The 26,099-nt window shown below is 48.9% G+C and overlaps 1 protein-coding gene across 1 annotated transcript in view; it reads left to right on the top strand.

Annotated features, from left to right (window-relative positions):
• Positions 1–14,467: 14,467 nt before the first annotated feature.
• Positions 14,468–26,099, top strand: part of NUAK1 (NUAK family kinase 1) — a gene marked incomplete at its 5' end in the record, with an annotated part of 68,374 nt that continues 56,742 nt past the window's right edge. The window contains one exon of the mRNA XM_082666679.1: positions 14,468–14,722. Coding sequence (XP_082522805.1) covers positions 14,468–14,722 — 255 coding nt within the window. The remainder of the gene's footprint in view (positions 14,723–26,099) is intronic.

The following is a 26,099-nucleotide window of genomic DNA, read 5'->3' as shown; positions in this document are numbered from 1 at the left end:
CTACTGGAAATAAAAATTCTGAGAAACTTTCTTCCTTGCCCCTCTACCCCCCTTTTGTCTTTCCCTGCCTCCCTCCATGGAACCTGAATATGCCTGGCGTTTGCTTTCCCAGCCTGCTTTGCAGCTAAATGTAACTATATGACAAAGTTCTGGTGGAGGGGGTGGGCTGGGAAGTATTTGCATCTCTCATAAAAGGAGAGACAGACATATGAAGGGGCTCACACCACCTCAACGCTTCTTACTTTGAAAGCCATAGTATGAGAATGTGATGTCTGGAACTATGGCAGCCATCTGTGACCATGAGGTAATAACCCAAGGAAGTTAAAAAAAAAACAACAACCAATAAACTAAGAATGGAAGAGAAGAAGAATTGAAAGAGCCTGTGTCCTTGATGTCTTTGTTGAACTGCTGAGCCAGCTCTGGAACAATGTACCTCCAGTCTTCTTGTCATGCAAGATAATAACATGTCTTCATTGTTTGTCACTTTTACTTCATTGTTTTGTTCCTTGTTGTTAAAAGCATTCTTATATAAATCCTCTCATTACAGGAGGAAGGTGCAACTAACAGCCAACTAAGGCTGTTCAAAACAATGTGCCACATTCTAAAAGGTTCTTCCCAAAAAAGGTCCAGCAAGTGTACTCCCCCTTTATGGTGACTGCTCTGAAATGGACACCATTCATTTTGGATTTATGTGTTTTAATGAATTAAAAAAAAATCAGTCTCATTTCTTTATAGTTACACACTTGGGCTTTAGCTCAGCTTATTTCAATATTTACTTAGCACCAATTGTTTCAAACATAGTAATAGCACTAGTGACACACAGTGAAAAAGAGACCCAGACCCTGCCCAGTCCAGGGGGGGAGGATAAACAGATAAACAGATAGTTTCAAAAAATGGACATTTCAATGATGATATGGAAGTACAAAGGAGGGGAAACAGCCACATGGTTGGGGGAGATGATGGGGGTAGCAAATCAAACCAGGAAAGAGAATATTTATTGAACACCTACTATGGGGTGTACAGAGTATATGAATGCGTGGCTTTTATCTTGAAGTCCTGGTTCCGGAATCCAGATCAGCTCATGAGAACTGCCTTCCTGCCTCATCTTTTCAACATCAGCAGATTAAGGTAGATTAATTTATACCTCCATAAATGACAGAGAGATGGGTGGGGGAAGCACAGCCAGCATGGACACTAATCAACATACCTAGGATCAACATATGAGGGTTTGCTTATTTGCATAGAGCCAATCAGAGCAAAAGTGTGAGCAGCAGCACTCCAGTGAAACCAATCACAGAAAAGGAGCCCGGGAACCATGAGCTTTCAAAGCTGGACGGCATTTGTTGACACGATGGGGGCTGTGTGGTGCCCCTCTGCATGCCCCTTCCCCACTGCCCTAAGGAACCCTTGGGAGACTTTCGTCAGAGGCTCTGAATCATGCTCTCATGAGAACTCTTGTACTGGATCCAACCCACACTGATGGCTGAGACAATTGCTGAGGTGAGAGGGAGAACGTCCATTCTTACAGGTGACTGATTCCTACAGGTACCTTACTGGACATTAAGGCACCGATAAGGCCTTTTATCCCAAAGGAATACATGTGTTTGCATTAAGGTGAAGGTTTAGTCTAGACAGTTTAGATAATTTTATATTGCAAGATCTTTCAATGTTAAGTAATCTTGTGTGTGTGTGTGTGGGTGTAATCTGAAAGGCGTCCTCTGATGGGTTTCTACTTATAGAGCCAGTGCAATGAACAAAGCCCAGCTCACTGTAGCCTTAAACCCCTGTAGCTCTGACCAGGTGCTTGTAAACAGGGACTATGCCAGATACTTCTAAAATAATGAGGATGGAGCTTGTGGGGTCCACTGTCTCTGCAACTCTGTTGTTTATAGGTTTCACTCAAGAGGCCAGAGCCATAATCAAGGTTGGACTTTACAAATCCAGGAAAACATCCTTAGAGGACAAGATCACCCCTGGCCAACATTGCCATATGGGACTTGTTTGCAAAAGGGAAGTTCTCCTTCACCTGCACTGACACTTCTTGAGCTCATCTGGCTATGCTTGAAATTCTGTAATTAGAGTTTCATCCCTTTGGCTAAAGTCAACCAGGCAATCTGTGCCTTGTTAAGTACATTGCTTGGAGAGTGAACCATTACATTTACTAGTCACAAAAGTGATGTTCTCATATTCCTTCCTCTCACTGGATGCCCTGAGCAGCCCAGTAAGATAAGTTTGATGATTATACCTGTTTAATTGATGAGGAAACAGAAGCTCAAGCAGAAGCCAAAATCTAAACACTTGCCTTGAATTCCACATTTCTATGGATGACGTGGGCTCTCGGGTCTCACATTGCTCACGTAAAACTTGGACACGATAATGCAATAACACAACTCTCCTGGACGTCATCAGGAGGACCAAATGAAGCGTGCTGCTCTTTCGCTTGTTAGTTCCTTCATTCCCATTTAGCAGGTGGGTCTTCATAGTTCTGATCTGAGGGGCAGAGGGCTACCAACATGCATGAGGAGAAATTGCTGTCCCAACAGTAAAAAGTAACAATATCTCCCTTTAATTGAGCCCTTATTATGTGCCAGATGCAAGGCATACTTCAATATAATCCTCCCCAAATTATTTGTTAGGTATTGTTCCCATTTTGTAGATGCAGAAACTGAGGCCCAGAGAAATCAAGCAATTTGCCCAAGGTCACACAGCTAGCAATGGAGGGAGCTGGGTTTTGACTCAGATCCAGAACTTTCATTCTCCATGTACATGGCCTCTCCTACGTTGGACTTCCTCTGCTCTCTATTCCCTTCGACATTGGCTGTGCTTGTTTTAGGTAGATGCAGCTGGCTGCTGTGGCGCCACACAGTCAAATGGAGCTCTGACCAGCAGGTAGACCCAGGACCCAAGCAATTTGGTGAGAGCAGGGGGATTCTTAACCACTGAGCTACCAGGGAAGTCCGGAGGTGGCTGTTCTTTTTGAAAGAGCAGGAAGCCAAGCTGAAGCCAGGGAGGGGTTCTTTGTCCTGCCCTTTTTTTCTGGCTCACTGTATTCTAATCTGGAGGCTGAAAGCTCCGTGCATTCCATTTCCTTATAAAAAGGACATCGAAACCCTGCAACGGACTATGTAGAAAGTATTTCACAAGTGACTTTCACAAACATGCCCCCCACGTTTATTTTTCATTTTGTCAATGTCCCTACGATGGAGTATTGCTGTCTCCCATTTTATAGGTCACACAGTTAGTGGCAGACCTGGTCCTTTGACTCCATCTTCTATTCTCTTTCCATCACATCACTTCTCCCTGAGTTCTTCAAGTTCTTTGAGTCTGTCCTAGGAGCTGGTCAATTTTTCTGCCTGGTAGTATATATTTTAGGCTTTGATGATCATATGGCCTCTGTTGAAACTACTCAATTCCACTCTTATAGCTCAAAAGCAGCCATAGACATACATAAATAAATGGGCATGGCTGTGTTCCAAGAAATCTTTATTTATGGCATTGAAATCTGAATTTCATATAATTTGCAGATATCATAAAGCACTGTTCTTATTTTATTTTTCCAACGACTTAATAATGTGAAAATCAGCCTTAGGTTGTGCAAGACACAAAACAGGTGGCGCAGGTCCCTGCTCTATCTTTATTCATAAAACTGGGGAGCACACATGCCTCTCTCTTAGGCTTGTATGGATTAAATGAGATCGTACAGGGGATGCGCTTTGCACAGGGGACATCATCGCTCTTATAACCCACCTGTAAGAGCATGAACTTCCCTGGGCTTCCATTTCCCCATCTATAAAGAGGGAAGGGTTGGCCACTTGCAGCCCTAGTAGTCTGTGAATTTCTGCCAAATTGCTTCTTAATTTTTAAAAAATTTTTGGCCGCACTGCACAGCATATGGGATCTTAGTTCCCCCACCGGGGATCGAACCTGCTTCCTCTGCAGTGGAAGCACTGAGTCCTAACCGTTGGACCACAAGGGAAGTCCCTGAAATTGCTTCTTGATAAAGAGCTTTGACTGCCTGCCTTCTCCTGTTCCTGAGGACATCCATGCCTCCTGGATCGCCCCTGAATTTCTCCACTCCACTTCCATTTTTGCCAAGGTTTTTTTTTTTTTTTTTCCTCTGTCCTGGTCATTAGGTATTTTGTGTCTTGGCTTGCCCTGAAGTGAACTACAGTTCTTCTGCCTGTTTCATAGAGATTTTCGTGGGCAGAGGCTCAGCCACTTGGTGGTGCTGTGGGAAAATGTTTCTTCTCATAAAGCCACCTGGAATTTCTCCCAGAGAACTTCAGGTTTCAAGGGAGGAACACAAGAAATGGTACTTCTGCGGAAAAAAGAGTGTGGTTCACACCTGGGCATGAGTTTTCTGCCTTGGTCCACATCCTGTTAATTTGGGCAGTCAGGGCTCTGAGTTCTGAGGTTTCAGGAATCCCTAGTGGGGTGCTTGCATTGGAGGGGCTATGGGAAGACAGATCTGGGGAGACTCCCAATTCATCCGAATTCCTGGCTGTTTCCCAGATGTCCCCTCTTCTGTCTTGTTGGGGGAGGGAGTCAGTCTCTCTCCTCTCCAAACAAAACATGCAGTTCTCTTTGGAGCCACTCAAATGGCCTTTATCTTTCAGTGAGCTGACTTTTTGTGGTTTTTATAGAACTGCTGTTTGCGAGATGTGATGTTGCTTGGATACTAGCTGTGGTGGAGCCAAAATACCTGAGTTTGAGTCCTGGCTCCCCATTTGTGAGCTGCCAGAGCTTAGATAGGCACTCAATCTCTTAGCACATCAAGTGTATGTGGGGAAAGTAAAAATCTCTAATCCCAAGTAAAATATCATTATGAGAATGAAAAGAAGCCAGTTGTGTGAAGGCATTTTGTAAACTGTCAAGCAAGATACTGATGGGAGGTCTTAGAAACTTCCCGAGAGCAGAGGACTCCATTGATTACTCTTGATCCCCAGTCCTGGCACAAGGAGTGCACCTTACAGATGCTCAAGGAACATTTGCTGCATGAATAAATGAAACCGGTGGATGCAGAGAGCATGAAGGGAAGTGGAGACTGGAAATGTGCCTGTTCAATTAAGGGTTTCAAAGGATGAGGCTGCAGAAGGAGCTGGAACAGCAGACCCTTGAGAGGAATTTGGGGCACCTGCCTCATCTGCTGGGAAGGCAGCTAACGCATCCCTCACCAGCTGGCTGCCTGGGCAGCCTGGCTCCGGTTGGACCCAGCTGTCAGGCCCCGGGCTGTCTAAGGCCTGGGGAACTGCTCTAGAGCAGGTGGACCAAAGAACTTCTGCCATCACAGGCAGACCGGTGACATGCCTGGAATGCCCTCCCTATCGAGCCTGCTTTTAGAGCTTAAGTCCCTGGTGACAGTAAACATAATGGACGTAGGGCCTGACACTGAGCTGCCCTGGGTCTTGGCTGAAGGACCCATATCCCAGGGCTAGAAATACAAACAAAAACAGGACAGGTAAATATAGGCAATTATGTAGGGTATCTAGAGCCCAGGCCTATTTTTCCCTGACCTAACTTTTTTTGTTTGTTTGTTTGGGACAGAATTACTTGGGAAACTGTAATTGCTTTACATGGTTGTTATAGCTGATAGAATAAATTTAATAATATTATTAATTAAACCGTAAGATAGCAGCTCCCAGTTTGTCAGTGCTTACCGCATGCCTATGTAGGTATTATACTTAAACACTTCATAGGCAGCATCTTATTTAGTCATATAAGGTAAGCATGAACCCCGCAGGATCACATCGCACAACTCTAAAAGGTAAGTATTACTATAATACCCATTTTACAGACGAGGGAACTGAGGTTTAATCTTTAATTACTTACCGGGGTCATGGAGCTAGCAGATGAAAGAGCTGGAACTCAAATTATTCATCCATCCATTCATTCATTCCACAAATAATTATTGAGCACCTATTATATACTAGGTACTGGGGATTCATGAGCAAGTAATATAGATAAAAATCTCTGCTTTGTCCAGACAGACACAACAAATAAGTAGATTGTGTAATATTATACACTGGTCAATGCAATGGTGAAGAATAAAGGGGGTAAGTAGCACCAGTGGTGGGGTGAGGGAGAAGAGGGTGGGCTGCGATTTTAAACAGGATGATCAGGAAACACCCCACTGCAAGGTTACATCTGAGCAACAGTAGAAGGTGCTGCTGGGTTGCTGAGTTGTGTGGAAGTGAGTCAGAGAGCATAACTTTAATGCCTTTGAACTTTGCCCAATGGGGCAAATTGAAAAATTGGAGTCCAAGGAAGACTTCGATGGATTTACCTTTCTCTTAAGTTCATTCTTTCTTTCTGGGGGTATGCCTTTCCAGAGTAAGAAATAAGCAGGTAAACTAGGGAGGAAGTAAAGGTAGTCAAATTCATCCACCCATCCATCCATCCATCCATCCGATGTTTATATGGTACATGTTATCAGGCAGATCTATACGTCTATTAGAACGAAGAATAAGATCGAGCTCTGTACCGCTGGATACAATGGCTATTAGCCACATGTGGCTATTGAGTGCTTGAAATACGGCTGTGTGACTGGGGAACTAAAATTTTAATTTCATGCAATTAACTAAAATTCAAATTATAAAACCTTGGGGTAGTGGAAAATATTTTTCTGTTAAATACAACTTTATTTTTTTGCTAGGGTTACATTTCAGTTTAACCATTGCAAACTTAGCTCTGAATTAAGATTTACTGTAGGTGTAAATTATGCAAAAGAAGAATGTAAAATATCACATCAATAAGTTTTTATATTGAATACATGTTGATTGCATATTGAAATAATATTTTGAACATACTAGGTTAAATAAAATATATGATTAAAATTAATTTCTCGTTTTTCTTTTTAACTCATTTTTAATGTGGCTGCTAGAAAAGTTTAAATGCTATACATGGCTCACATTATATTTCTGTTGGACGGTGCTGTTCTAGACCTGACTACCCTGGAGCTCTCAGGCAACTGGGCAGAGCTGGGCACATAATCGAATAACTGTACTACCATGAGGCAAGCGCTGTAATAGGCTCAGGAACTGAGTGTTCTGGAGCGAGAGCCTTCAGTTCTGATTAGCACAGGATCGGAGGCAGAGTGATATCTTAAGCTAGGTGTCTGAGGTGAGTAGGAGTTTGTCATCTGGAGGACAGGAAGGGGGGTGTCCCAGGCATCGGGTGCAGCACGTATAAAGGTGGAGAGAAGTACCCCAGAGACGATGGGCGCTTGGTGGAAGGAGGTGGTGTGGATCTGAATCAGGAGAGGGTCGTTACGGTCAGACCTTGCAGGGAAAGAGAAGCCGGCATTGCTCAGGAAGAGAAAGACACATGGCTGGTCCCCCGCGTGGCAGCCACTATGCCAGATGCTTTCTCCTGTATTAGCCTATATTAGCTCATTCGTTGACTCCACACAAACTTGTTGAGTACTTACTATGTGCTAGTCATTGTTCTAGATGCTGAATATACAGAGGGAACAAGACAAAGTCTCTGCTTTCAGAGACATGAAGGTCATAATATACAGGACAAGGAGGAAGGAGAAGAAACCAAGGTCAGAGAGGTCGAGTGCCTTGGGCAAAGTCACACAGCTGGTGATAGGTAGGACCACGGTTCTGATCTGGGTCTTTCTGATGCTAATGCTGATGCTCTCATTACCCTGTCAAGCTGCCCTGTATGTTAGGCCAAGGAATTTGGACTTTGCCCTGAAGGCCATAGGAGATCAGTAGAAGAGGTAGATACAGGGTCAGATAGACGTTTGTTTTAGGAACGTCGTATGGTGACCAGGTGGGGGAAGGATGGCAGAAAGGAGACTGCCTAAAGAGCTATAGTCCTTGCTTTGTAGTTCTTGTGGGTGCCTCTCCTTAGCCCCTGTCTGAGTCACCTCCCCTGTGCCTCTCCAAATCACTTCCCTCCCTCCTCAAGCCTATTTTCAGTACAGTGGTTGCAGGGAGACTTTTCAAACCCAAATCTGATTATGTCACTGCTCTCATCAGATTGGTCAATGGCTTCCTGCCTGAATAAAATAAAAGAATAAAAGCCAAAGTCCTCCCACCACTCCACAAAGCCCTAGAGGATTGGGTCCTCTGTTAACTCTCGGGACTCAACTCCTATTCCACTCTACTCGCAGTGACCGCTGCACTGTCCCATCAACAGGCCAAGGATATTCCTGCCTCAAGGCACTTACTAGACCCTATGGCTGGGAGGGTCTTCCCCCTGATATGCATATCGTTCCCCAGAGACCTAGATGGTATATTCTCTCTCTTCCTTGGAGCCTCTGCTCAAATGTCCCCTTATCAGAAAGCCTTTTCCTTACTGCCCTCATCATTCTCTACCTCCTTACCTTGCTTTATTCTTCTTGCTAGCCCTTACCGTTACCGGACACGTGATACATTTATTCGTCTATCTATAAACCAAACGAAGGCAGGGGCTTCGTTTTTGTTCACTTCTGTATCCCGAGTACCTAGAATCACGGTGAGCCCATGGTAAGCACTTAGCTCACGTGACTGAGTGCACTGGCCCATGCAGGGAGCAAAACATAGAGAATTCTTTGTATCTCCCCAACCTGCCCCGAACGCCCCATGTAACCTCAAGGAAACCCAAAGGCTTTTCCACTGCAGCCAGTTAGAGTTCTTCCCACATGACCCCAGTGCATCCCTGCATGTGACACGTGTACTCTCTTGACTTTCTGGCAGCCACTCTTTCCAGGGTGGTATGGTATTGTTTGCTCCTGCTGGAGTCCTGCCAGCGTTTTCCCTGTTGATGGGGAATTTATCACATTTCAGTTTCTTTTCTCGATAACAGAACCTTCCAACGAATCCCCGCTGTTGTATTCCCACAGGAAGCCGGTATCTTATTTTTCAGTATAAAGTTTAGGACAGAGAAAACAAAGCAAATGGAGCTGCTGCCAATCGTCCACTTGCCCCATTCTCTTCACACGTGCATGAAGAAGGGAGGAAAAGAAGGAATGTGCCGGGAATGTAGAACTGAAATCTCCAAAAGGGATCGCAAATTGTCAGCCCCGAGGGGCATCTCGCCTGATGACAGGATTCCACAGAGAGGCGAAGGTACCTGCCCAAAGTACCACCTCTGGGTACAGTAGGGGCCAGGAGCGCTGTCACTTGTCCCGTTGGTTGTCCCCATACTCCGGTGGATACCCAAAGTGATGCTTTTCCCAACAGGACCCTTTTGTCCCCTCAGTCACCAAAGAGAAGAGGAGAATGGAAAGTAGGATCTCAGTCTGGGTTATTTCAGTTGAATCCTCGTAATATCAATGGATTTTACTGAAAATTCTGTTTCCTGGTGTCATCTGTCAGCCCCCCTGAAAAGGTCCTCCCTTGTATCCTTTTATACACATAATGTAATACCAGTGGGAAAATGGCAAAAAATAATAACAGCCAACATTTATTGGACGCTATCTCGTGTCATCTTGTGTTGTTCTTAGTGCCTTTTTTTTTTTTGCATTAACTCAATCAATCCTCAACAGAAACCCTTTCAGCTAGGTATTATTAGTGTCCCATTTTAAAGATGGGGAAACTGAGAAACAAAGAAGTTGCCCAAGATCACACAGTTTGAAAGTGGTAGAGCCAGGATTTGAACTCAGCTGGTTCTGATTCTGGAGCCTACGCTCTTAACCACCGTTTTTACTGTTTCTCTAGCCACTTAGCTTAGAGAGAAACACAGCTTCTGTTTCGATTTTTGAGGAAATTTTAGTTTTTATTTTAAGTATATATTCCACATTCAAATAGCCTGGGCTCTCCCAAGAAGTTTGGTGGCTGGAGGTCAGTTGAATGTTGTAAATTGTGTTTATTACCCACAGACTAGAAACATCAGGAAGATGAGACTAGGCCTGTCTCGTTACAGTGCATTCTCAGCCCCAGATGCCTGGTATGTAGTGAGAAAAAAAGAAATATTGTTGAATGACTAAATTTGTTTCTTACTAGTTTTATGACTATTGAATACTACTCTTGTTTGATCACAGATACTTGTAACCTGGGAAAAATGAAAGGAAAAACTCCTGCTCCAAATAATAAGCTTTCTTCTTAAATAAGCAAGTGGACAGAGAACATAAAAGTGGCATTTTGGGTTCCAGCTATTCAGAGGGTTGTTATAATCTCCCATTTTGCTTTTTATATGTAAATACAGACAGTATAAGCTCTATGTATTAGTTAGGGTAGTACTAGCTGCTGTAACAAAGAAACCCTCTAATTTCAGGGGCTTAACACAATAGAAGTTTACTTCTCACTCATGCACCAGTCTAATATCCTGGTCAGAGAGTGACTTTATTTTTCAAGGTGATGCAGGGACACAGGCTTCTTTTATTTGCTGACTGCATCATCTTCTGGGGCCTTGGAGTCCTCTGCTTCCAGCTAGGCAAAGTGGGGAAGGTATACCCATTTTTCAACACCCTGGTCTAGAAGTAATGCATATCACTTTTGCTTACATCTCACTAGAGATAACCAGTCATATGGCCACAGTGGGATGCAAAGGAGGCTGGGAAATATATCCCCAGTGGAGCAGCTGTGGAAGAAGCATGAATATTTGGCAGGCATCTAGAAAGCCGCCACTGTGAAGAATAAGCGTCTGCCTGGGTTGCTTTTTATTGTAGGTCGTCTACCAGACAACACAAGTTAGAAATGTCACAACCTTAGGTAACATTCCAAAACCTCATCTAGAAAAATGGAAGACTCGTGTCAACCAAAGCATATGCATTCATTGATATGAGCTGGGATGTCAGGCAGCTTGGAACAGGGGTCAGAGCAAAGCCCGATCACAGGTAACTTAACCTCTTTGAGACTCAGTGTTAACAGCCAAGTGGGGGATCATAACAGCCAGGTGGGGATCATAATACCCATCTTGCGGTTTTATGATGATTAGAGGTAATACATATAAAGGTCGTGGCAGACAGTAGATAAACCGTAACTGGTATTACTATGTTTTCTGAACAAAGATTTCTCAAGAGAGCAAACACTCTTTCTTTTAAATTGCTTTGAAAATAGAAAGTGTAGTAAAGAATCAAGTAGGGAGCCTTATGTAAATATACGTTGTAGGACAGTGTGGATGTCATGCTTCCAACTGCTGATGTGACATTTGTCCCATATCCAGAATGAAGCCAGAAATCAGAGGCTAATCAGGCAGTATGATCAACCTGCCTGTAACTGCATGAATTCTAGTAGGAGCCCTAAGAAGACGAAAAATAAGTATAATATTAATAGCCATGACTTATTGAGTGTATACATTATGTCTCTTAATCCTCACACCAACCCCCTGGGACATACTGTTACCCCTGCCAATACCTCCTATGTTATTACCATTGACATTTTGCAGATGAGAGAACCGAGGGGCAGAGGAGGAAAAGAATTGTCCAAGATGCTCAGTTATGTGTGGTGGAACAGGGATTTGAACCCAGGCAGTCTGACTCCAGAACTCAAGTTCTTAACCAAGGAGCCTGGGATCTTGTTGGAGGAAATGCTTTATCTATGTGAAAACACTTGAGCACAATGCATGAGAACATTGTGCTGAAGTGTGGTTCAAATTATAAATGCTATAGGAATTCAGTCTGGAGAGGAACTCTCTGTGCTTGGGCATGACTGTGTGCCAGGCATTGTACTGTTTCCATCCTTCCCATTTAAGGAGAGGTAGCACAGCATATGTGGAAGAACAACATACACTTTGGAACTGGACAGGTAGTGTTTAAATCCCGGCACTGCTATTTACAGCCTGTGTAATCCCAGGCAAATTACTTAACCTTTCTGATATGGTTTCCTCAACCAAAAACAGGGTTTCCTGTCATAAAACAGGTTCCGTACATGGTAGGTGTTATTCATGCAACAAATACTGATTAAGTCCCAGGCACTTGGGAGCATCTCTATCAGCCAGAATAAGCAACGTTACGCTGCTATAATAAATAACCCCTATATCTCCCTGGTTTAACATGTGTTTAATATTTGCTCACACTACTTTTCCAACGCAGGTTAACTGGGACAGCTCTGCCATCTTTACAGAGGCCCAGGCTGGATGACGGAGGCTCTCTGTACTTCATGGTTGTCACGATAAGATTGCCAAGACTGAACTTGCAGGATTGTCCAGACATGGGCATTTGCCCATTGATCCTTAAAAGCTTCGCACGTCACTGCTCTCATTCCATTGGCCCATGTAAGTCATACGGCCAAATCTAATTTCAAGAGGATGGGGTAGTAGATTCTTACCATGTCCCTGGGAAGGGAAAGACCCAGAAAATATTTGGTTAACCGTTTTAATTACCGCTACAGACACGATCTGTTTATCTGTAAAACAGACCCACTAATCTATACTTTAAGAAGAAGAAACTGAAGCTCTGAGAGGTTGAGTCATTTGACCAAGGTCACACAGCCTATCCACTGGGAAGCCAGGCTCAACCTGCATGTTACTCACTCTGACTTTTTAATCTACAGACTTTGTATAAAAGCAGAATAGTTGCAGGATGGGGGCAGAGAGGCCCTGCAAGCGTGGAGGACAGAATAGGAATTGAATAAACATGGCCTTTGTGTTTGTATTAAGCGATAACCAGTGTGCTCCTGGGGAAGGCAAGAAGGGACAGCGGGGTTTATGTCAAGCATCAGTAGAAGAGAAGTTTGGACAGAGAAGAATACCAAGCACAGGAGTGTGGCACAGAGAGGATATGATGACTGCAGTGTTATAGGCCATGACTCTGGCAGCAGGGAGGGGGTTTGCGGGGAGGACATGCTGTTGCTGGAGTCCTCGGTAAGGTGATAAGGGACAGACAGGAGTGAAGACAGCAGGAATGCAGAAGGGATGAACCTGAGAGCTGCAGAGGAAGGGCGAGCCCAGCTCACTGGTGAAAAAGTAAGAACCACCAAGCCATCTGCAGAACGCACCAGACATCCTTCATACCTCACTCTTCCCATCCTAGTCTGGTATACTGAACAATTTATAAAAAAAATTCCTAAGGCTTCTTTTCCCTTTGCCTTCTTTATTTTTCCTCGCTCCTTCTTAGAAGAACGGGGCAGCCTGGCTGCAGACGTAGGTCCTTCCTGCCTGACCCTCGCTTGGGGGGGCGGGTAGAGTGCCTGGTACCATGTCCAGGATCTGGCCATTTCAGTTAAAGGAAAACTCTAACGGCCCAAGGGGCCGAGAGGCCTGCAAGTCACCTCTGGCTTCAGCAGGCCCCAACCCTGCTCCATTCGAGGCCCCTGGTTTGCCCACCTCCAAAGGCAGCCTTGGCGGGCAGGGTGGGCACCCAGCTCTCCTCCTCTGTCAGCCGTCGCCCTGCCGGAAGTCGGCAGTGCGGCGGCGGGCCCCAGATTCAGCCTCCTAGCCTCCCTCCCTCCCCGACTCCGCCTTGCTTCGGGGAGGGCGCGGCGCCGGGCTCAGCGCGCCCCTCTTGGGGTTTTCGGGGTCGCGCAGCTGCCCGGGGCGAGCAGCCCTTCCGCTGCCGCGGCGGGGGTCTGCGAGGTGGGGGTGCCAGCCCCGGTGGGGCGGAGGGGGTGCGCACCGCGGCTGGGCCGGGGTGGCCGTGACTCACCGCCTGTAACCCAACACCCGCGCTGCTCCCCTCCCCCAGCCTCTCCCCAGTCTCCGGCCTGGCGGCCGCGGCGACACCCAAAAGAAAATGAAGGGGCGCCCGAGCCCGCGGCGCCCCCGGCCGGATCGCGAGAGGGTCCCGGCGGCCCTCGGCTCCGAGCGCTCTCGCCTGCCCGGCCCCGGGGCTCGGCGAGCCGCCGCCGCCGCCGCCGCCGCCAGGGCGCGGGCAGGAAGGGAGGCCGAGCGGCCGGAGCAGGAGTCGGAGGAGGCTGTGGCGGTGGCGGCGGCGGCGGCGGAGGGCCCGCGGTAGTTGCGGCGGGCGCGCCCGGGGAGGGGTCGCCCGGGCTGGGAATCCCCCGTCTCCGTCCCGGCCGAGCGAGGACAAAGCCCGCCGGCCGCCGCCGCCGCGGCCTAGGCGGCGCAGCACAAAGGGCGAGTCGCGACACGCACCCGTCCCCCTCCCAGCTCGGGGTGGCCCCGGGTCCCGGGAGGTGGGGGAAGCCCCGGCCGCCCCGCCCCTCGCCCCTCGCCCCCTCCCCCGGGGCCGGCCCGCGCTCGCCGCCTCCGCCCCCGCCCCGTCTGCGCGTCCTCCCGGGGAGGGGTCCGGGGGCGCGGCGCCCCACATAACACTCCCCCTCCTGCGCTCGGAGCCACCCCTCTCCCCTCCCTCCTGCGAACACCACCGCCTCCCCCGCCACCGCCGCCACCTCGCCCGACGCGCCGCAGCTCGCCGCGGCTGGTGGGCGGTGCGCGGATCGTGCGCGCCGGGGGCGCCAGATGTGCGGTCCCCGCCGCCGCCAGTGACCCAGCCGCAGCCCGGGCGGGAGCCGGCCGCCTACCCAATGCTGCGGGGGCGACCTTGAGCGCGCCCAGGTTTCCCTCGGCGGGGACCCAGACACCGCGAGCGCCGTGCCCTGTCCTGCCCTCTCCGGCCCGGCTCGCCCCGCGTTCGGACATGGAGGGGGCCGCTGCGCCCGCGGCCGGGGACTGCCCGGACTTGGGACCGGGGGCTCCGGGCTCTCCCCCGGAGGCGGGGGCGGGGGCGACAGCAGCCCCCGCGGCGGCGGCCCCGGAGCCCAGGAAGCCGCACGGGGTGAAGCGGCATCACCACAAGCACAACTTGAAACACCGCTACGAGCTGCAGGAGACTCTGGGCAAAGGCACCTACGGCAAAGTCAAGAGGGCCACCGAGAGGTTTTCGGGCCGAGTGGTGAGTTGGGGGGAAACCCGGGGGGCTCGGGCTAGACGCGGCTGGGGACCCAGCGCGCGCGCGGCGGGGTCTGGGGCGCAGAGGAGGGTCTCTTGTCCGAGAGGGGGCTTCCCGGGAACCCCCAGACAGATTCCTCACTCTCCCCCCAGCTCTCCGTGGCTCAGGCGTGTCTTTCTCCCGAAACACTTGTTACATCCTGTCTGCGCATATTTTGGGGGTTTTGATCCCATCAGCAAAGTAGTGTTTATGATTTGCAAACACTTTGCAACGTCGGGACCGTTGGGGTCTCCCTCGCGGGCACGCATTCATTCCCTGGAATGCCTTATTGCTTTAACTCCAGACAGAACCACAAACTCAGCTCGGAGCTGGTCTCCCAAGCCCCATGTCCTGTAGATGAATGAGACCCCCCTCCCCTGCATCCTCCCACTCCCCGTTACCGCGATGCTGCTGTCACTGCAAGGGAGGACGCACTCCTGCCTGTTTTTAAGAGAGAAGGTTAGGGGACAAAAGTAAAGGCTGCTGCATGCCTGAGGGTTGTGACAGTTTGTTGCTGGCTTCTGGGAGGACTGAAATGCCTAGGGCATGGACAGCCACACGGACGTTGAGTTGCAGACTCAATTGCATTTCAGGCCCTGGCTGCAGGGCTACTACATTGCTTAAGGGGTCTGCCCCAGCCACCCCCACTCTTTGTGACAGCTGAAACCCTGCCAGGGTCCCAAGACCATTTACACAGCCCCAAGTAGCGCCTCGAGTGCCTTGGGGTCTCTGCATTGTCCCAACCTCGGTGTGTTGTCATTTTCCTTTCTGCAGAACGGGCCCTTGAAATCCACACTGCTTGTGGCTGGAGGTTTGGGTTCAAAGTGACTGACTGTTGCAGAAAGATTTTGTGTGGTGTGTGGCAGGAAATTAACATGGTTCTTTGATTTGCAGCATATCAGATGGATTTTAATCGATTTGGGGCCAAAGTCAGGAACTAATTATGGCACTCCTTGTGTACACTTTTGGGGGCTGTTTCACATCCCAGGTTGATTATAAACTTAACAAATGACCATAGGGAAAAAGCAAAATGGACTGTTGGATGAAGTGGTAGGTTCATGTCAGTATTTTTCTTTTGCATCTTTGCAGGGACAGTTCTGTGGACAAAATGGGGCATCAGGCAGAAAGTTCAGCCCCCCAATTCTCAAATATTTGGTTACCTGGGTAACTCCCTCATTCTAGGCTTCACTCTTTGGGTTGATACGGCTTTATCCTATAGCCTAAAAAAAGTCTGTTATAGGTTAATTGGAAATTTGAGAGATTGTACATTGTATTTTTAAGCTGTCGCCTATCAACAAATTCCATAGCAAGCAAGTCATTGAGAGGGCAGGTGCCATTTTTGTAGGTTGAAAAATTTCAAGAGGAGATGGTTGTAAAGATGACCTTTGAGGAGCACACTTGCAGGTCTGTGGAAGAGGAGGCTGAGAAACGTGCACTTCATTCATGCTTTTCGTCTGAGGTGATATTCCCCAGGCTGGATGTTGAATAAGCAAAAACTAAGCCTAGCTCCTTGCTCATGTTGTCTTAATAGCTGTTGAAGAATCGCGCTGGGAAGTTGGAAAGCGGAGTAATGAAAACCAGACGCAGTTGGAGCTGCAGGTTGAGGATGTGAGCTTGTGAGGGGTTGAGTGGTAAGGGTGTGTCTGGGATTTGTGAGGGGACACAGATACCAGAAGCCTGGGGAGCTGCCACTAACTGCAAGAGTGAAAGCTTGTCTTATGGCAGACATCTTTCCGAGCTTCACTGGGGCCTCAGGTATTTGTCTTGCTGTCTGATCCACGGACTAGGGTAGAGTGAAAGGGATTGCATCAGTAGACGGGAGCCTGCCTTTCTCTTTTGGTGGGTGTCTTTCCCTTTATTTGCAGAAACTCTGAGCATTCCGTCGGGATTTAGCCGAGTGGCCACTAGGGGGCGCCCTGAGAACGGAAGAGGCTCATTTCACAGCCGCAAGATTTGAGTCCTGCTCTGGTATTGTCCAGTCCTAGTTCAGTTTCCCATTGTGCTATTCATTTCAGCTCCATCTCATGTTTTACTCAAAAATTATGCAAAGATTTTGAATCTGGTAGCATATCCACATCCAGAAACTGGCAATCCCCAGACTGCTTTCTACTTGATAGATAAACTTAGGATGTTAGCAAAATCATCTGGTGAAAACCCTGCATTAAGCAGATGGGAAAACCGAGGTTGGGTGAAGGGAAGCCTTCCTTGGCCTCAAGTCCTTCCCCTGCTGAGCACACTGCTCACAGATGGTGTCAGAACTTAAGTGAGAAACAAGAATTGTCAGGTGGAAAATTCCCTGTGCCTGACTGGACAGAAAATAAAACAAACATCAAAAAAATTGGTCAGCAAGTTGTTCTTGCCTGTACAGTGCTTGGTGACTCAGAAGCTGTCAAGAGCAGCAAGGAATTTTCATCTGAAGTGTGAACTTGGAGTTTTCTTCTGGTTCTGAGGATGCACTAAACATCCGCAATTCGCTTTTGGGGTGCAGTTTAGGAGAATTCAGAGCACGCTGTCTCAATTCTACCTTTTAGGTCTTTGGGTAGAATTGTGAAGTGATGTTTTATTTTCGTTTGTCCCCACGCCCTTCAGAGCACTTCCCGAGAGGAGCTGTGACTGTCAGCTCCTTTGCCAATGCGAGTGGCGGAAATCGGGTGCTGGGTGTCAGGCTCCATTAGATGCTGTGAAATCAGCCCCCCGAGACAGAGAAGTGTTTAAGAATAAGAATTGCACGTCTGCAAGGGCCTTCTGAATCAAGCAAAATACCATGCAGCATCAGCGCTCCGTGAAAGGCAGTTCCGTAGAGAGTTGCAGAGTCTGGAACTTGGAGTTGGCTAGTCCAGCCCTCTGCGTGGTCCAGGCATCTTCCCCTCTTCATCCCAAATGTAGTCTTGCTGCTGCTGCCTGAGCATGTCCACGAGAAAGGACTCAAAGTGGCTTCTTCCAGAGATTAACAAGCCCCACAAAGGAGGCACTCTTGCAGAAGGGCTAAGAGTCCTGGCTTACGTTCAAGTCCTGACTGATCCCTGACTAGCCTTGTGACTTTGGGCAAGCTGTGTAACTTTCAGAAACCTCCACTTCCTCATCTGTGAAATGGGCTAATATAGTACCAACTTCATGGACTAGTTGTGAGAATTGAATAAAATAACCTATAGAAAACCTCAAAAAGGGAAATTAGCAAATTTACTTTCCTCTTTTAAAAGATGTTTTTTCTCATATCGCTTGGACTTTCATTTAGATTTTAAGACCATCAGAGAGGCATGATGCATTGGACAGTTAACTCACTCAGAGAGAGGAAGGAGAAATCATCAACTTTTCAGGTTAATTAGGGAAGTGCACCCGTAGGAAGCCACGACAGTCAGCCAGATTCTGGTAGGATCTGAACACATTTCTAAGGCCTTGAATTTGGGCTTTGTTTATTGCACAACTTTTGTTTTGATACAGTTTCAGGCAGGGCTGTGTAGTGAGCCCCAATGTTATAACATGGCATTTTCTTTGAGCCAAACTCCCTGGACCCTCAGGCTGCACAGAGCACTGCCAAAAAATTCAAGGGCAAAAACAAACAACGTTTTGGGGAGAGGTGTTATGCGATCACCTCACCGTCAAGGGCTAAGTTCAACTCTCCCTCTGCACCAGGTTAGCTCCTGTGAGCAGTACGTGACGTGGTGTGAGCAGGAAGCAGGTCTCCGGGAGGGGTCTGGCATGGGAGTGGCAGGGCTGGCGGGCAAATCGTGCCCCCAGTTTGCCATGGTGCGTGGGTGATGGGGCATCCTTGCCCAGCAAAGGGATGATTTGACTAAAAACGGGTGTTTTAAGCACTGGCCCAAAGTTATTGATAGCCTGGTGCTGGAAAATTGCAGATCGGGGTTGCAAATTAGTAAGCTGGCCTGCGCGTGGCTGTCATACGCATGGTGGCTGAGGTGCCCTGTCGCAGCTAAGGCCCAAACCCAGTTTCAGGGGGGAAGGGACTTCGGCAGACACGTGGTCCAAACTTCTCATCCTTGAGGCGGGAAAAATAAGGTACAGAATTGTTAAGTGACTTTTCTGAGGTTGCACAGCTGGTGAGTGACTGGGCTGGGTCTAAGAAACCTGATTCTTAGTTTGGTATTTTTCCATCACTCATTTAATAAATCTTTACTGGAGCAAGACACGAGCCTCACTCTTAAAGAGCTTATAATCTAGTAGCAAAGATGAAATGTACTTACAACTATTGAGCTAATTCTGCTCAGTTCAACAAAGATTTATTACCATCTGCCGTATGCTTCTCACCATGTTAAATTCTGGGACATACACATGGATAAGACCCGAGGAACTTACAGTCTGGTGGAAGAGACAGAGTGAGCAGTTGCTAGGCCATGGGTACCTCTTCTATACAGGAATTGATTACTTCTGGAGATGTTCAAGTGGGAATGTAGCTCATCGAAGATCAGTTCATTAAATTGAGTTCCGTGCTAGACAGGAACACCCCCTCCTGTATTGCTGCTGCTGCCGCTGTTATTACAACCAGCGGATACTTTTGAGAGTTTGTGGTGTGTCACGCTGTGCTAAGTGCTTTACGGACATTTTCTGATCGTCACCACGATCCTAAGAGGTGCGCACTCTTGTTAGACCCATTTAACCAGTGGGGAAAACAGTGCTTGGGGAGGTTAAGTAACTTGCCCAGGATCAAATAGCTAGGCAGTGTCAGACAGGTTTATCTATGTTGAGACCCATTGCTGCTGTTGAAGTGGAAAACCTTCTTTTTGATGCACAGCAGGTGACCTCTGGATTTGGGTGCGGTGTTTCACTCACGTGCCGGAAGATTAGCCATGGGGAGGTTCTTCTCCTGGGGGGTTTTCTTGTTGTTCAGGAAGGGTATAGAGAGAGGGCGTACTGTAGGATTAAGGAGGGCAGGGGCTGTTGAAGATGACCCTTGATTTGGGTTTCCGAAGACTGAAATATGGAAGCTTTCGGGCAGAGGGCAGATTCCAGGGTGAGCAGGCCAGATCTCTTGGAATGCAGGGTGTATGCTGGGACATAGTGGGAGGCAAGGTTGGTGATATGGGATGGGGGGAATAATAATACCGTTTAATAATAATAATGATAATAATAGCGGCTAATTCTTCTTGAGTGCTTCTAATGTGCCAGGTCCATTTAACTAATTTAATTCTCGTGACAATCCTGCAATCGTTTCATTTCCCAGATGAAGAGACGGAGGGGTTCGCTAATTGCCAGGGTCACACGCAGCAGCAGAGCCAGGGTGTGGACCCGGGCAGCGTGAATGCAGAGACCTTGGCCAGCTCCCTTCCTCTAGGTGGGCTGAGCTGGGCGCTGATCGCAGCGGGGGCTCCGAGCCCATGGGTCTGGTGTGCCGGCTTGGAGCAGGGAGCCAGCCTGGAGGTTTTCGCAGGAGTTGAGCTGTGAGAAGATAAGGCTCAGCTCGGTGCTGGGGGAGAGAGACCTCTGCTTGTTGGGCCACGGGTCTGTTTTGATGAAGCAGGTCAGAGAGCTCTCCTCCTGGGCACACACTTTGTTCTCTATGCCTTCAGCAGCCTCAGGTTCTGGAATCCCTAGGGGGCCTCGGGCAGTCAGCTGGTTCACTTCCCGGCCTGCAGACAGAAATACACCCACCCCACTCCAGGACGTCTGATCTCACTTCCTCCTGGGAAGCCGCAGGAGATAAGGATTGAGTTGAGGTGTCTTGGCTGCTGGGAAGCCCCTTCTAACCGTCTTGGACCTACTGTCTGTGCCTAGCAGTGTGCCAGGCACATAGTAGGTCCCGCGCAAAGGCTTGTAGGATGGCACAGAAGGGAATACAGTGAGTACAGTGAGCGAGGGACTGTTTTAGGAGGTGTGGAGGCTGGAGGTCACCACCCCCGACCTCAAGGAGCTTTCCGATTTGTGGGCAAGGAAAGACAATGGCTGGAAATGAATGGCGGGTTACGTAGCATAGTCTGCAAAGCCAGGCAGACCCTTCCCTGCACGAATTCTCTTTCTGTTACATTTGCTCATGAGCTTGTTAGGGGGGAGAGAGCCTTCCTGGCTGTGGCTTCCTGTCCTCAGTGGCTCTGGAGTCAGACAGCCTAAGTCTCATTTGTCTTTCCCACATGAAAGTCCTGGAGCATCTGTAAGTTATGATTTGTGAAGTATCTGCTTTAAAGCAGAATGCATTTATCATTCCGCTGGCCCAGACGCCACTGTACAGCGCAGGAATGAGAAGATCCCAGGCCCCGGCACAGGAGGGGCTGGGCCAGATGACCCACCGTGAGTGGAGTCTGGCTGTATTGATAAAATTCTCTGGAAGTGGTCCAGAAGCAGCCAGATGTTGACTTCACGGCGAGGCTCTCCGGTAAGCTGTTAACTGCATGTTAACCCGGGGCTGGGCTGAAGATTCCCCGTGATGAACACACATCCTCCGCTGGGGGTGGTACCCCTCTTCCTTTCAATCTGGCAGTAAACCGGGTGTATTTCACGAGGACTTCCTAAAGTGCCCAGGACAGTGGGAAGTTTCAGAGCAGAATATGACCTGCCATTGAGGTCCCGAGAACTTAGTTGGGGCGTGTCATGAGCGCATCTGGAAGAGTCTGAGAATGAGGCAAGGGAGTATATAAATGAGGAGAAAGAAATCATGGCTGTACAATCAGGCAGACTTGGGTTCCTTTGCCTCCCTGCGGCTCAGCGGCTGGAGGATCCTGGGCAAGCCGCACGTGTCCTCTGAGCTTTTGTTTTCTCATCTTGAAAATGCGGCGACCGATATCCGACCAAGTGCGAGTGCCATGAGAAGTAGGATTTGGAAGCTTGCAACGCAGATCCTGTGCATAGTATCTTGAAAACCAGAGCTGGTATTACTACTTTGTTGAGAAGTACTAGCGTCGAGCACCTGGTGGCCTTCTTATACCAGGTCGTGGCTGTCCCTGCTTTAAACCCTCCCATGGGTTGCTGAGGACTTAAACTCTGAATCTGCCACATCCTTCAGGTCCTGACTGGCTGTCCAAACTCTCACTCCCTTGTCCTCCTGTCTTGGCCCTGTGTCGGTTTCCTTCAGAGCCTGTGGGTTTGATGCTTTGTCTGTATACAGCTTCCCCTTCCTCCCCCATTAGAAGGGAAGCAGGGTCACTGTCTGACCACGGCATCCTGGCCTGTAGCCGGGTGCCAGGCATATAGTAGGTGTTCAGTAAGAATGAATGAATGGATGAATGAATGCACGAATGAACAGCGTATCGAGAGTGCACCAGCAGTCCTGAGAAGGTGGGGAAGGGCCCTTGGGTGACCCTGCCCTGGGTCACCCCTCTCCTTACCACCAGGTGGACCGCGGTGGAGGGCCCACGCGGCCAGGTGCGTCTCCATTGCAGCTCTGAACGGCTGGAGGGAGGAGGAGGGAAGCCGGTTCCCACCCCTGGCGGCTGCTCCCCGTGGTTCTCTGGAGCTCTGTGGCCTCCTTGGGTCACTCCCACACTTCCGGGAGTCGCCGGCCCCCCATCTGAGAATCCCTGGTGATCAGCTCTGCAGAGCAGGCAAGCTGGAGACACGAAATGCATTTGCAAGATTTTCAAAACATTTTCTCCCTGGGCTGTAAATCAAGTACTTAAGGAATTGTAAACCGGCTGGAGTGCGGAGTTTAATGTATGTCTGGAAAAAACACCAGCGTGATTCGCCTTTTAAACTCGAGAAAAGAATGCCACTTTGCTTACTTTCATTAGAGGTATTGAGAGGCAGCTGGATATTTCCAGTGGGAGGGTGCTAAGAGGCTGCTGTGGTAGGTTCCCTCCTTCCCTGGAAGGGGAGGGGAAGGGCGGTGTCCAGATGGCTCAGGGCGCAACTTGCAACTCTGCGGCCAAAGGGAGTTTAAAAAAAGGGAGCTGCTGCGTTGTCAGTGTTTCCTTAAGTCCCCAATTCCCTCTCGCTGGTGTCATGCTCCTTGTAGCTCACGTGGCTCGAAAGCCACACAAGCAGCTGATGGGTGCAGATTGGAAGGAATCCTTGCTGGCTGTTGTCATTTCATTGTGAGTTGGGCTCAGCTCACGTATGATTCACCCCAGCTGCCAATGACACTCACAGGAAGGTGGAAGGGAAGTGGACGATCCAATCCAGGAATCCAAAGGGAGTGTGGGCTGGTTCTGAGCGCCTGGGTTTGAGACCCTGCTCCAACCTCCTGTGTAAATTTGAGATGGTCAGCTTGACTCGGTTTCTTCATCTGTGACATGGGAGTGGTTGTGAGGATAAATGAGTTGTACGTCAAGTTCTTAGAAAAGTGTGTGGCCCACAGAGAATGTTATCCTTGGAAGGAGCCCTCTTGGGAAAGGCAGGATGGGGTCTCAGCTGTCTTTGTACCTTGGGCAGCCTGGACACAGGGCATCACAGAGTAGGTGCCCAGGTGTTGAAGCCCCTTTCTTCACCTGTAAATCTAGGGGCCAAGACAAAATGCTCTCCAAGGTCCCTGCCAGCGCATAGGAAGAGAATCCTGGGATTCGCTGAATGCAACTGGTGAAACGTAGACTTCATTTCCTACTGCCTGGTTTTTGGCAGGAGGTCTTGCTGCGGGAAGGGGAAGTATCTTCAGCTCCCAAAACCTTTTTCAGATTGTTAGGTGCAGGCTTTGTCAAGTGTAAGGAGAGTCTGCATTCCCATTCAGCTCAAGGCAGACATTGCTTTTTAAGCATGTCTGTGAAGTGAGTTCTGGCCTAGGCTCTATGTGAGTTAGACTGTTCTCATTTTCAAAGAACCTCATCAGTTTTCTCATCTATGAAGTGGGATGATAATAGAACCTGCCTCCTGGGTTGTCAGGGACAGTGCCGAGAACTGTGCCTGACATGTAGCCAGTTCTCGATAAAAATTAGCCGTTATCATTTGGGATGCAGAGGAAGGCAAACTCATATCCTGCTGGGCTGCTCGGAGGGATCTTCACTCATTCCTTAGCGACTTCGCGTTTAGGGGACTTTGCTTTTGGTCCCAGTGAGGCTGGAGGCCTGTGGCTGCCTCTGCTCTCCATTGTGCATTTGGGTCTCCCAGTGCTTTTAGCATCGACGGGGTGTGTGGGGGGGGGCGTTCAGCATCCAGGGAGCTCCTTCTACCTGGGGACAGGCGGGTGGAGGCAAGACTCCAGGCAGGAGGAGAAGACTAAGGAGGGGCCCTCTCCCCAGTGGAAGGCATGTTTTTGGCATCCTCACTTAAAAGGAAGAATTGACCGGTATGTTTACTAGTCTTTCATCCTTAAAGATGAAATCAGTCCATCAAGCTCACCTCTGTGGAGCGCTTTATATTCACCAGGCCTTGGGGTGAGTGTGTTGCCTGCCTCGTCTCACTGAATTCCCGGTCGTTCTTAGACACCCCCCGTCCCAGTGAGAGAGATGCTCTCACAACCCCCATTTTACTGCAGAGGGAACTGAGGCCCAGGGACACACTATTTGTGACCGGGGGATGATGGCAGGAATGAAATTCACATCTGTCTGAGCTCTCGGCGATGACCCTAGACGGCTTCCAAGGAGGAGTAGAAATAGCTGTCATTTTTCCTTCTGCCTCTCCCAGGTTGCACGTTTAAACACATTTATTCAAATATTTGCTGAGCTCCACCGCTGTGCCAGGCCCTGTGTGGGCACCAGGGAGGTGGTGGGGTGGGGCTGGGCAATGGCAACAGGGAACAGCCTCTGCCCCAAAGGAGCTCAACCACCTCTTGGTTCTAGAACGTGCAGCTGCCCCTTGTCATTTCTAGATCCCCAGCCTTTGTGGTCAACGCTTACCCCTCCTTGCTGGTCCATTTAAGGACACTGATTCCCTATTGTATTTTTTGTGTGTGTGCTTTGGTCTCTTAGAATTTCATCCCTTTACATCAAGTACATTCATTATGCAACCATGATTTTCTCAGTATCAGAAGAGAAGACAGCAAACTTTGAGAAGCTCTCAGTGGTCCTTGATGTAACGCTACTACCTTGTCTAGCTCTTGGTAGATTAGAAAGTGAATTATTTCTCCAACTAGCAGAAGCCGTGGGAGGGAAGAGGCTGATACTCGGGTTGGTCTGGTGAGCTCAGAGCCCAGCACGTGAATGTATTTGGGTGGAAAGGCAGGGCAGTGATGCATCTGCTCCAGGGAGAACCCCGCTTTGCATCTTCCTTGTGGTTAATTGATATCTGTTTCACAGGCAGAATCAAATGGAATGCTCGGGGAAGGAACCAGTGTGTGAGTGGGTGTGCAGGCAGCTCGTGGCAGAAATCCTGGAGAGGGGAGGAATGAAGTGGAAATCTCCACTGAGTCGTATCCACCTTCTTGAATGTGTAGGAAGGTCCAGAGCGGAAGGAGGATCCTTTCCCTAACGGTTGTAATAGCAGGAAACATTTATTGAGTGGCGCGTGTGAGCCAGGCACCGTTCTAACTACTTTACATGCTACCTCTCCTTTGAGCCTGTATTATTAGTACATTCATTTGCAGACCAGGAAGGAGAGGCTTAGAGAGGTCACAAGCCTTGCGCAAAGTCACAGAGCTGGGACCTAGGGCTGGGCTGTCTGACTTCAGGGTCAAGGTTGTAATCGTTGGGCTCCATGGCCTCTCATGGGCGCGGATCCTTGGAGGCTTGTGCAGCTTCCTGCTTTGGTCCTTCACCCACACGCTGTGGGGTGGACTCCCACTGAACCCAGACTTACTGCTCCGAGAAGTTGTGTCCAGGCTTGTGAAAATAGCAGCTGGAGGACCTTGGTTCCATGAAGCCAGTTATTCCGTGTCTTACTCAGTTATGTCCTCCCTGTGCCTGGTTCTGTGCCTGGTGCACAGGAAGAAGGCACCTCACGTTTGTGGAATGGCTGTGGAGTGTTAGGAGTCTGGGGATGTTGTCAGGAGGCTTGGGGGCCAGTCCCACCATTGCCACAACTTGAGCTGTGTGACCTGGGGCGAATTACGCCTCTTCTACGGCTTCAGCTAATTTCTCTGTGAGATGAGAGTTCTGGGACTGATTTGGAGCTTACTTTCCAGCCCCATCCAGTTTCTGCATTTGGTGAGTCTTCAGGTCTTGTCTCCAAATTGCAAGTGGCAGTCACCAACTCCTCCCTTGTTTGTCCTCCTTCCCTGGAAGGCAGGCTCTTCCAGGGCAGGGATTTTCACCAGTTTTGTTTACTGGTGTTATCTCAAGTGCCTAGCATGGTGCCTGGCAAATCAGTATTGGTGACGTGCCTGCACGCATGCCTGAATGAATGATGGCCGTCTCTCTCTTGCTGATGAAATCTCAGCATAGGAAAGATTCTGGGGCTAAAGCCTAAGAAGAAAATTAAGGAGCAGATGTACCATTTTCCAAGAAAAACACCATCTTTATAAAGGCAAGGTGCAGCCGAGATGGGGAAAGTTTATTATCTCTGCTGGCCGAGGGATTAGGGAGTCAGC

The sequence above is a fragment of the Grampus griseus genome, assembly GCF_964374135.1.
Source record: "Grampus griseus genome assembly, chromosome: 11".
Classification (NCBI taxonomy): Eukaryota; Metazoa; Chordata; class Mammalia; order Artiodactyla; family Delphinidae; genus Grampus; species Grampus griseus.
This window is presented reverse-complemented; position numbering and strand designations above follow the sequence as displayed.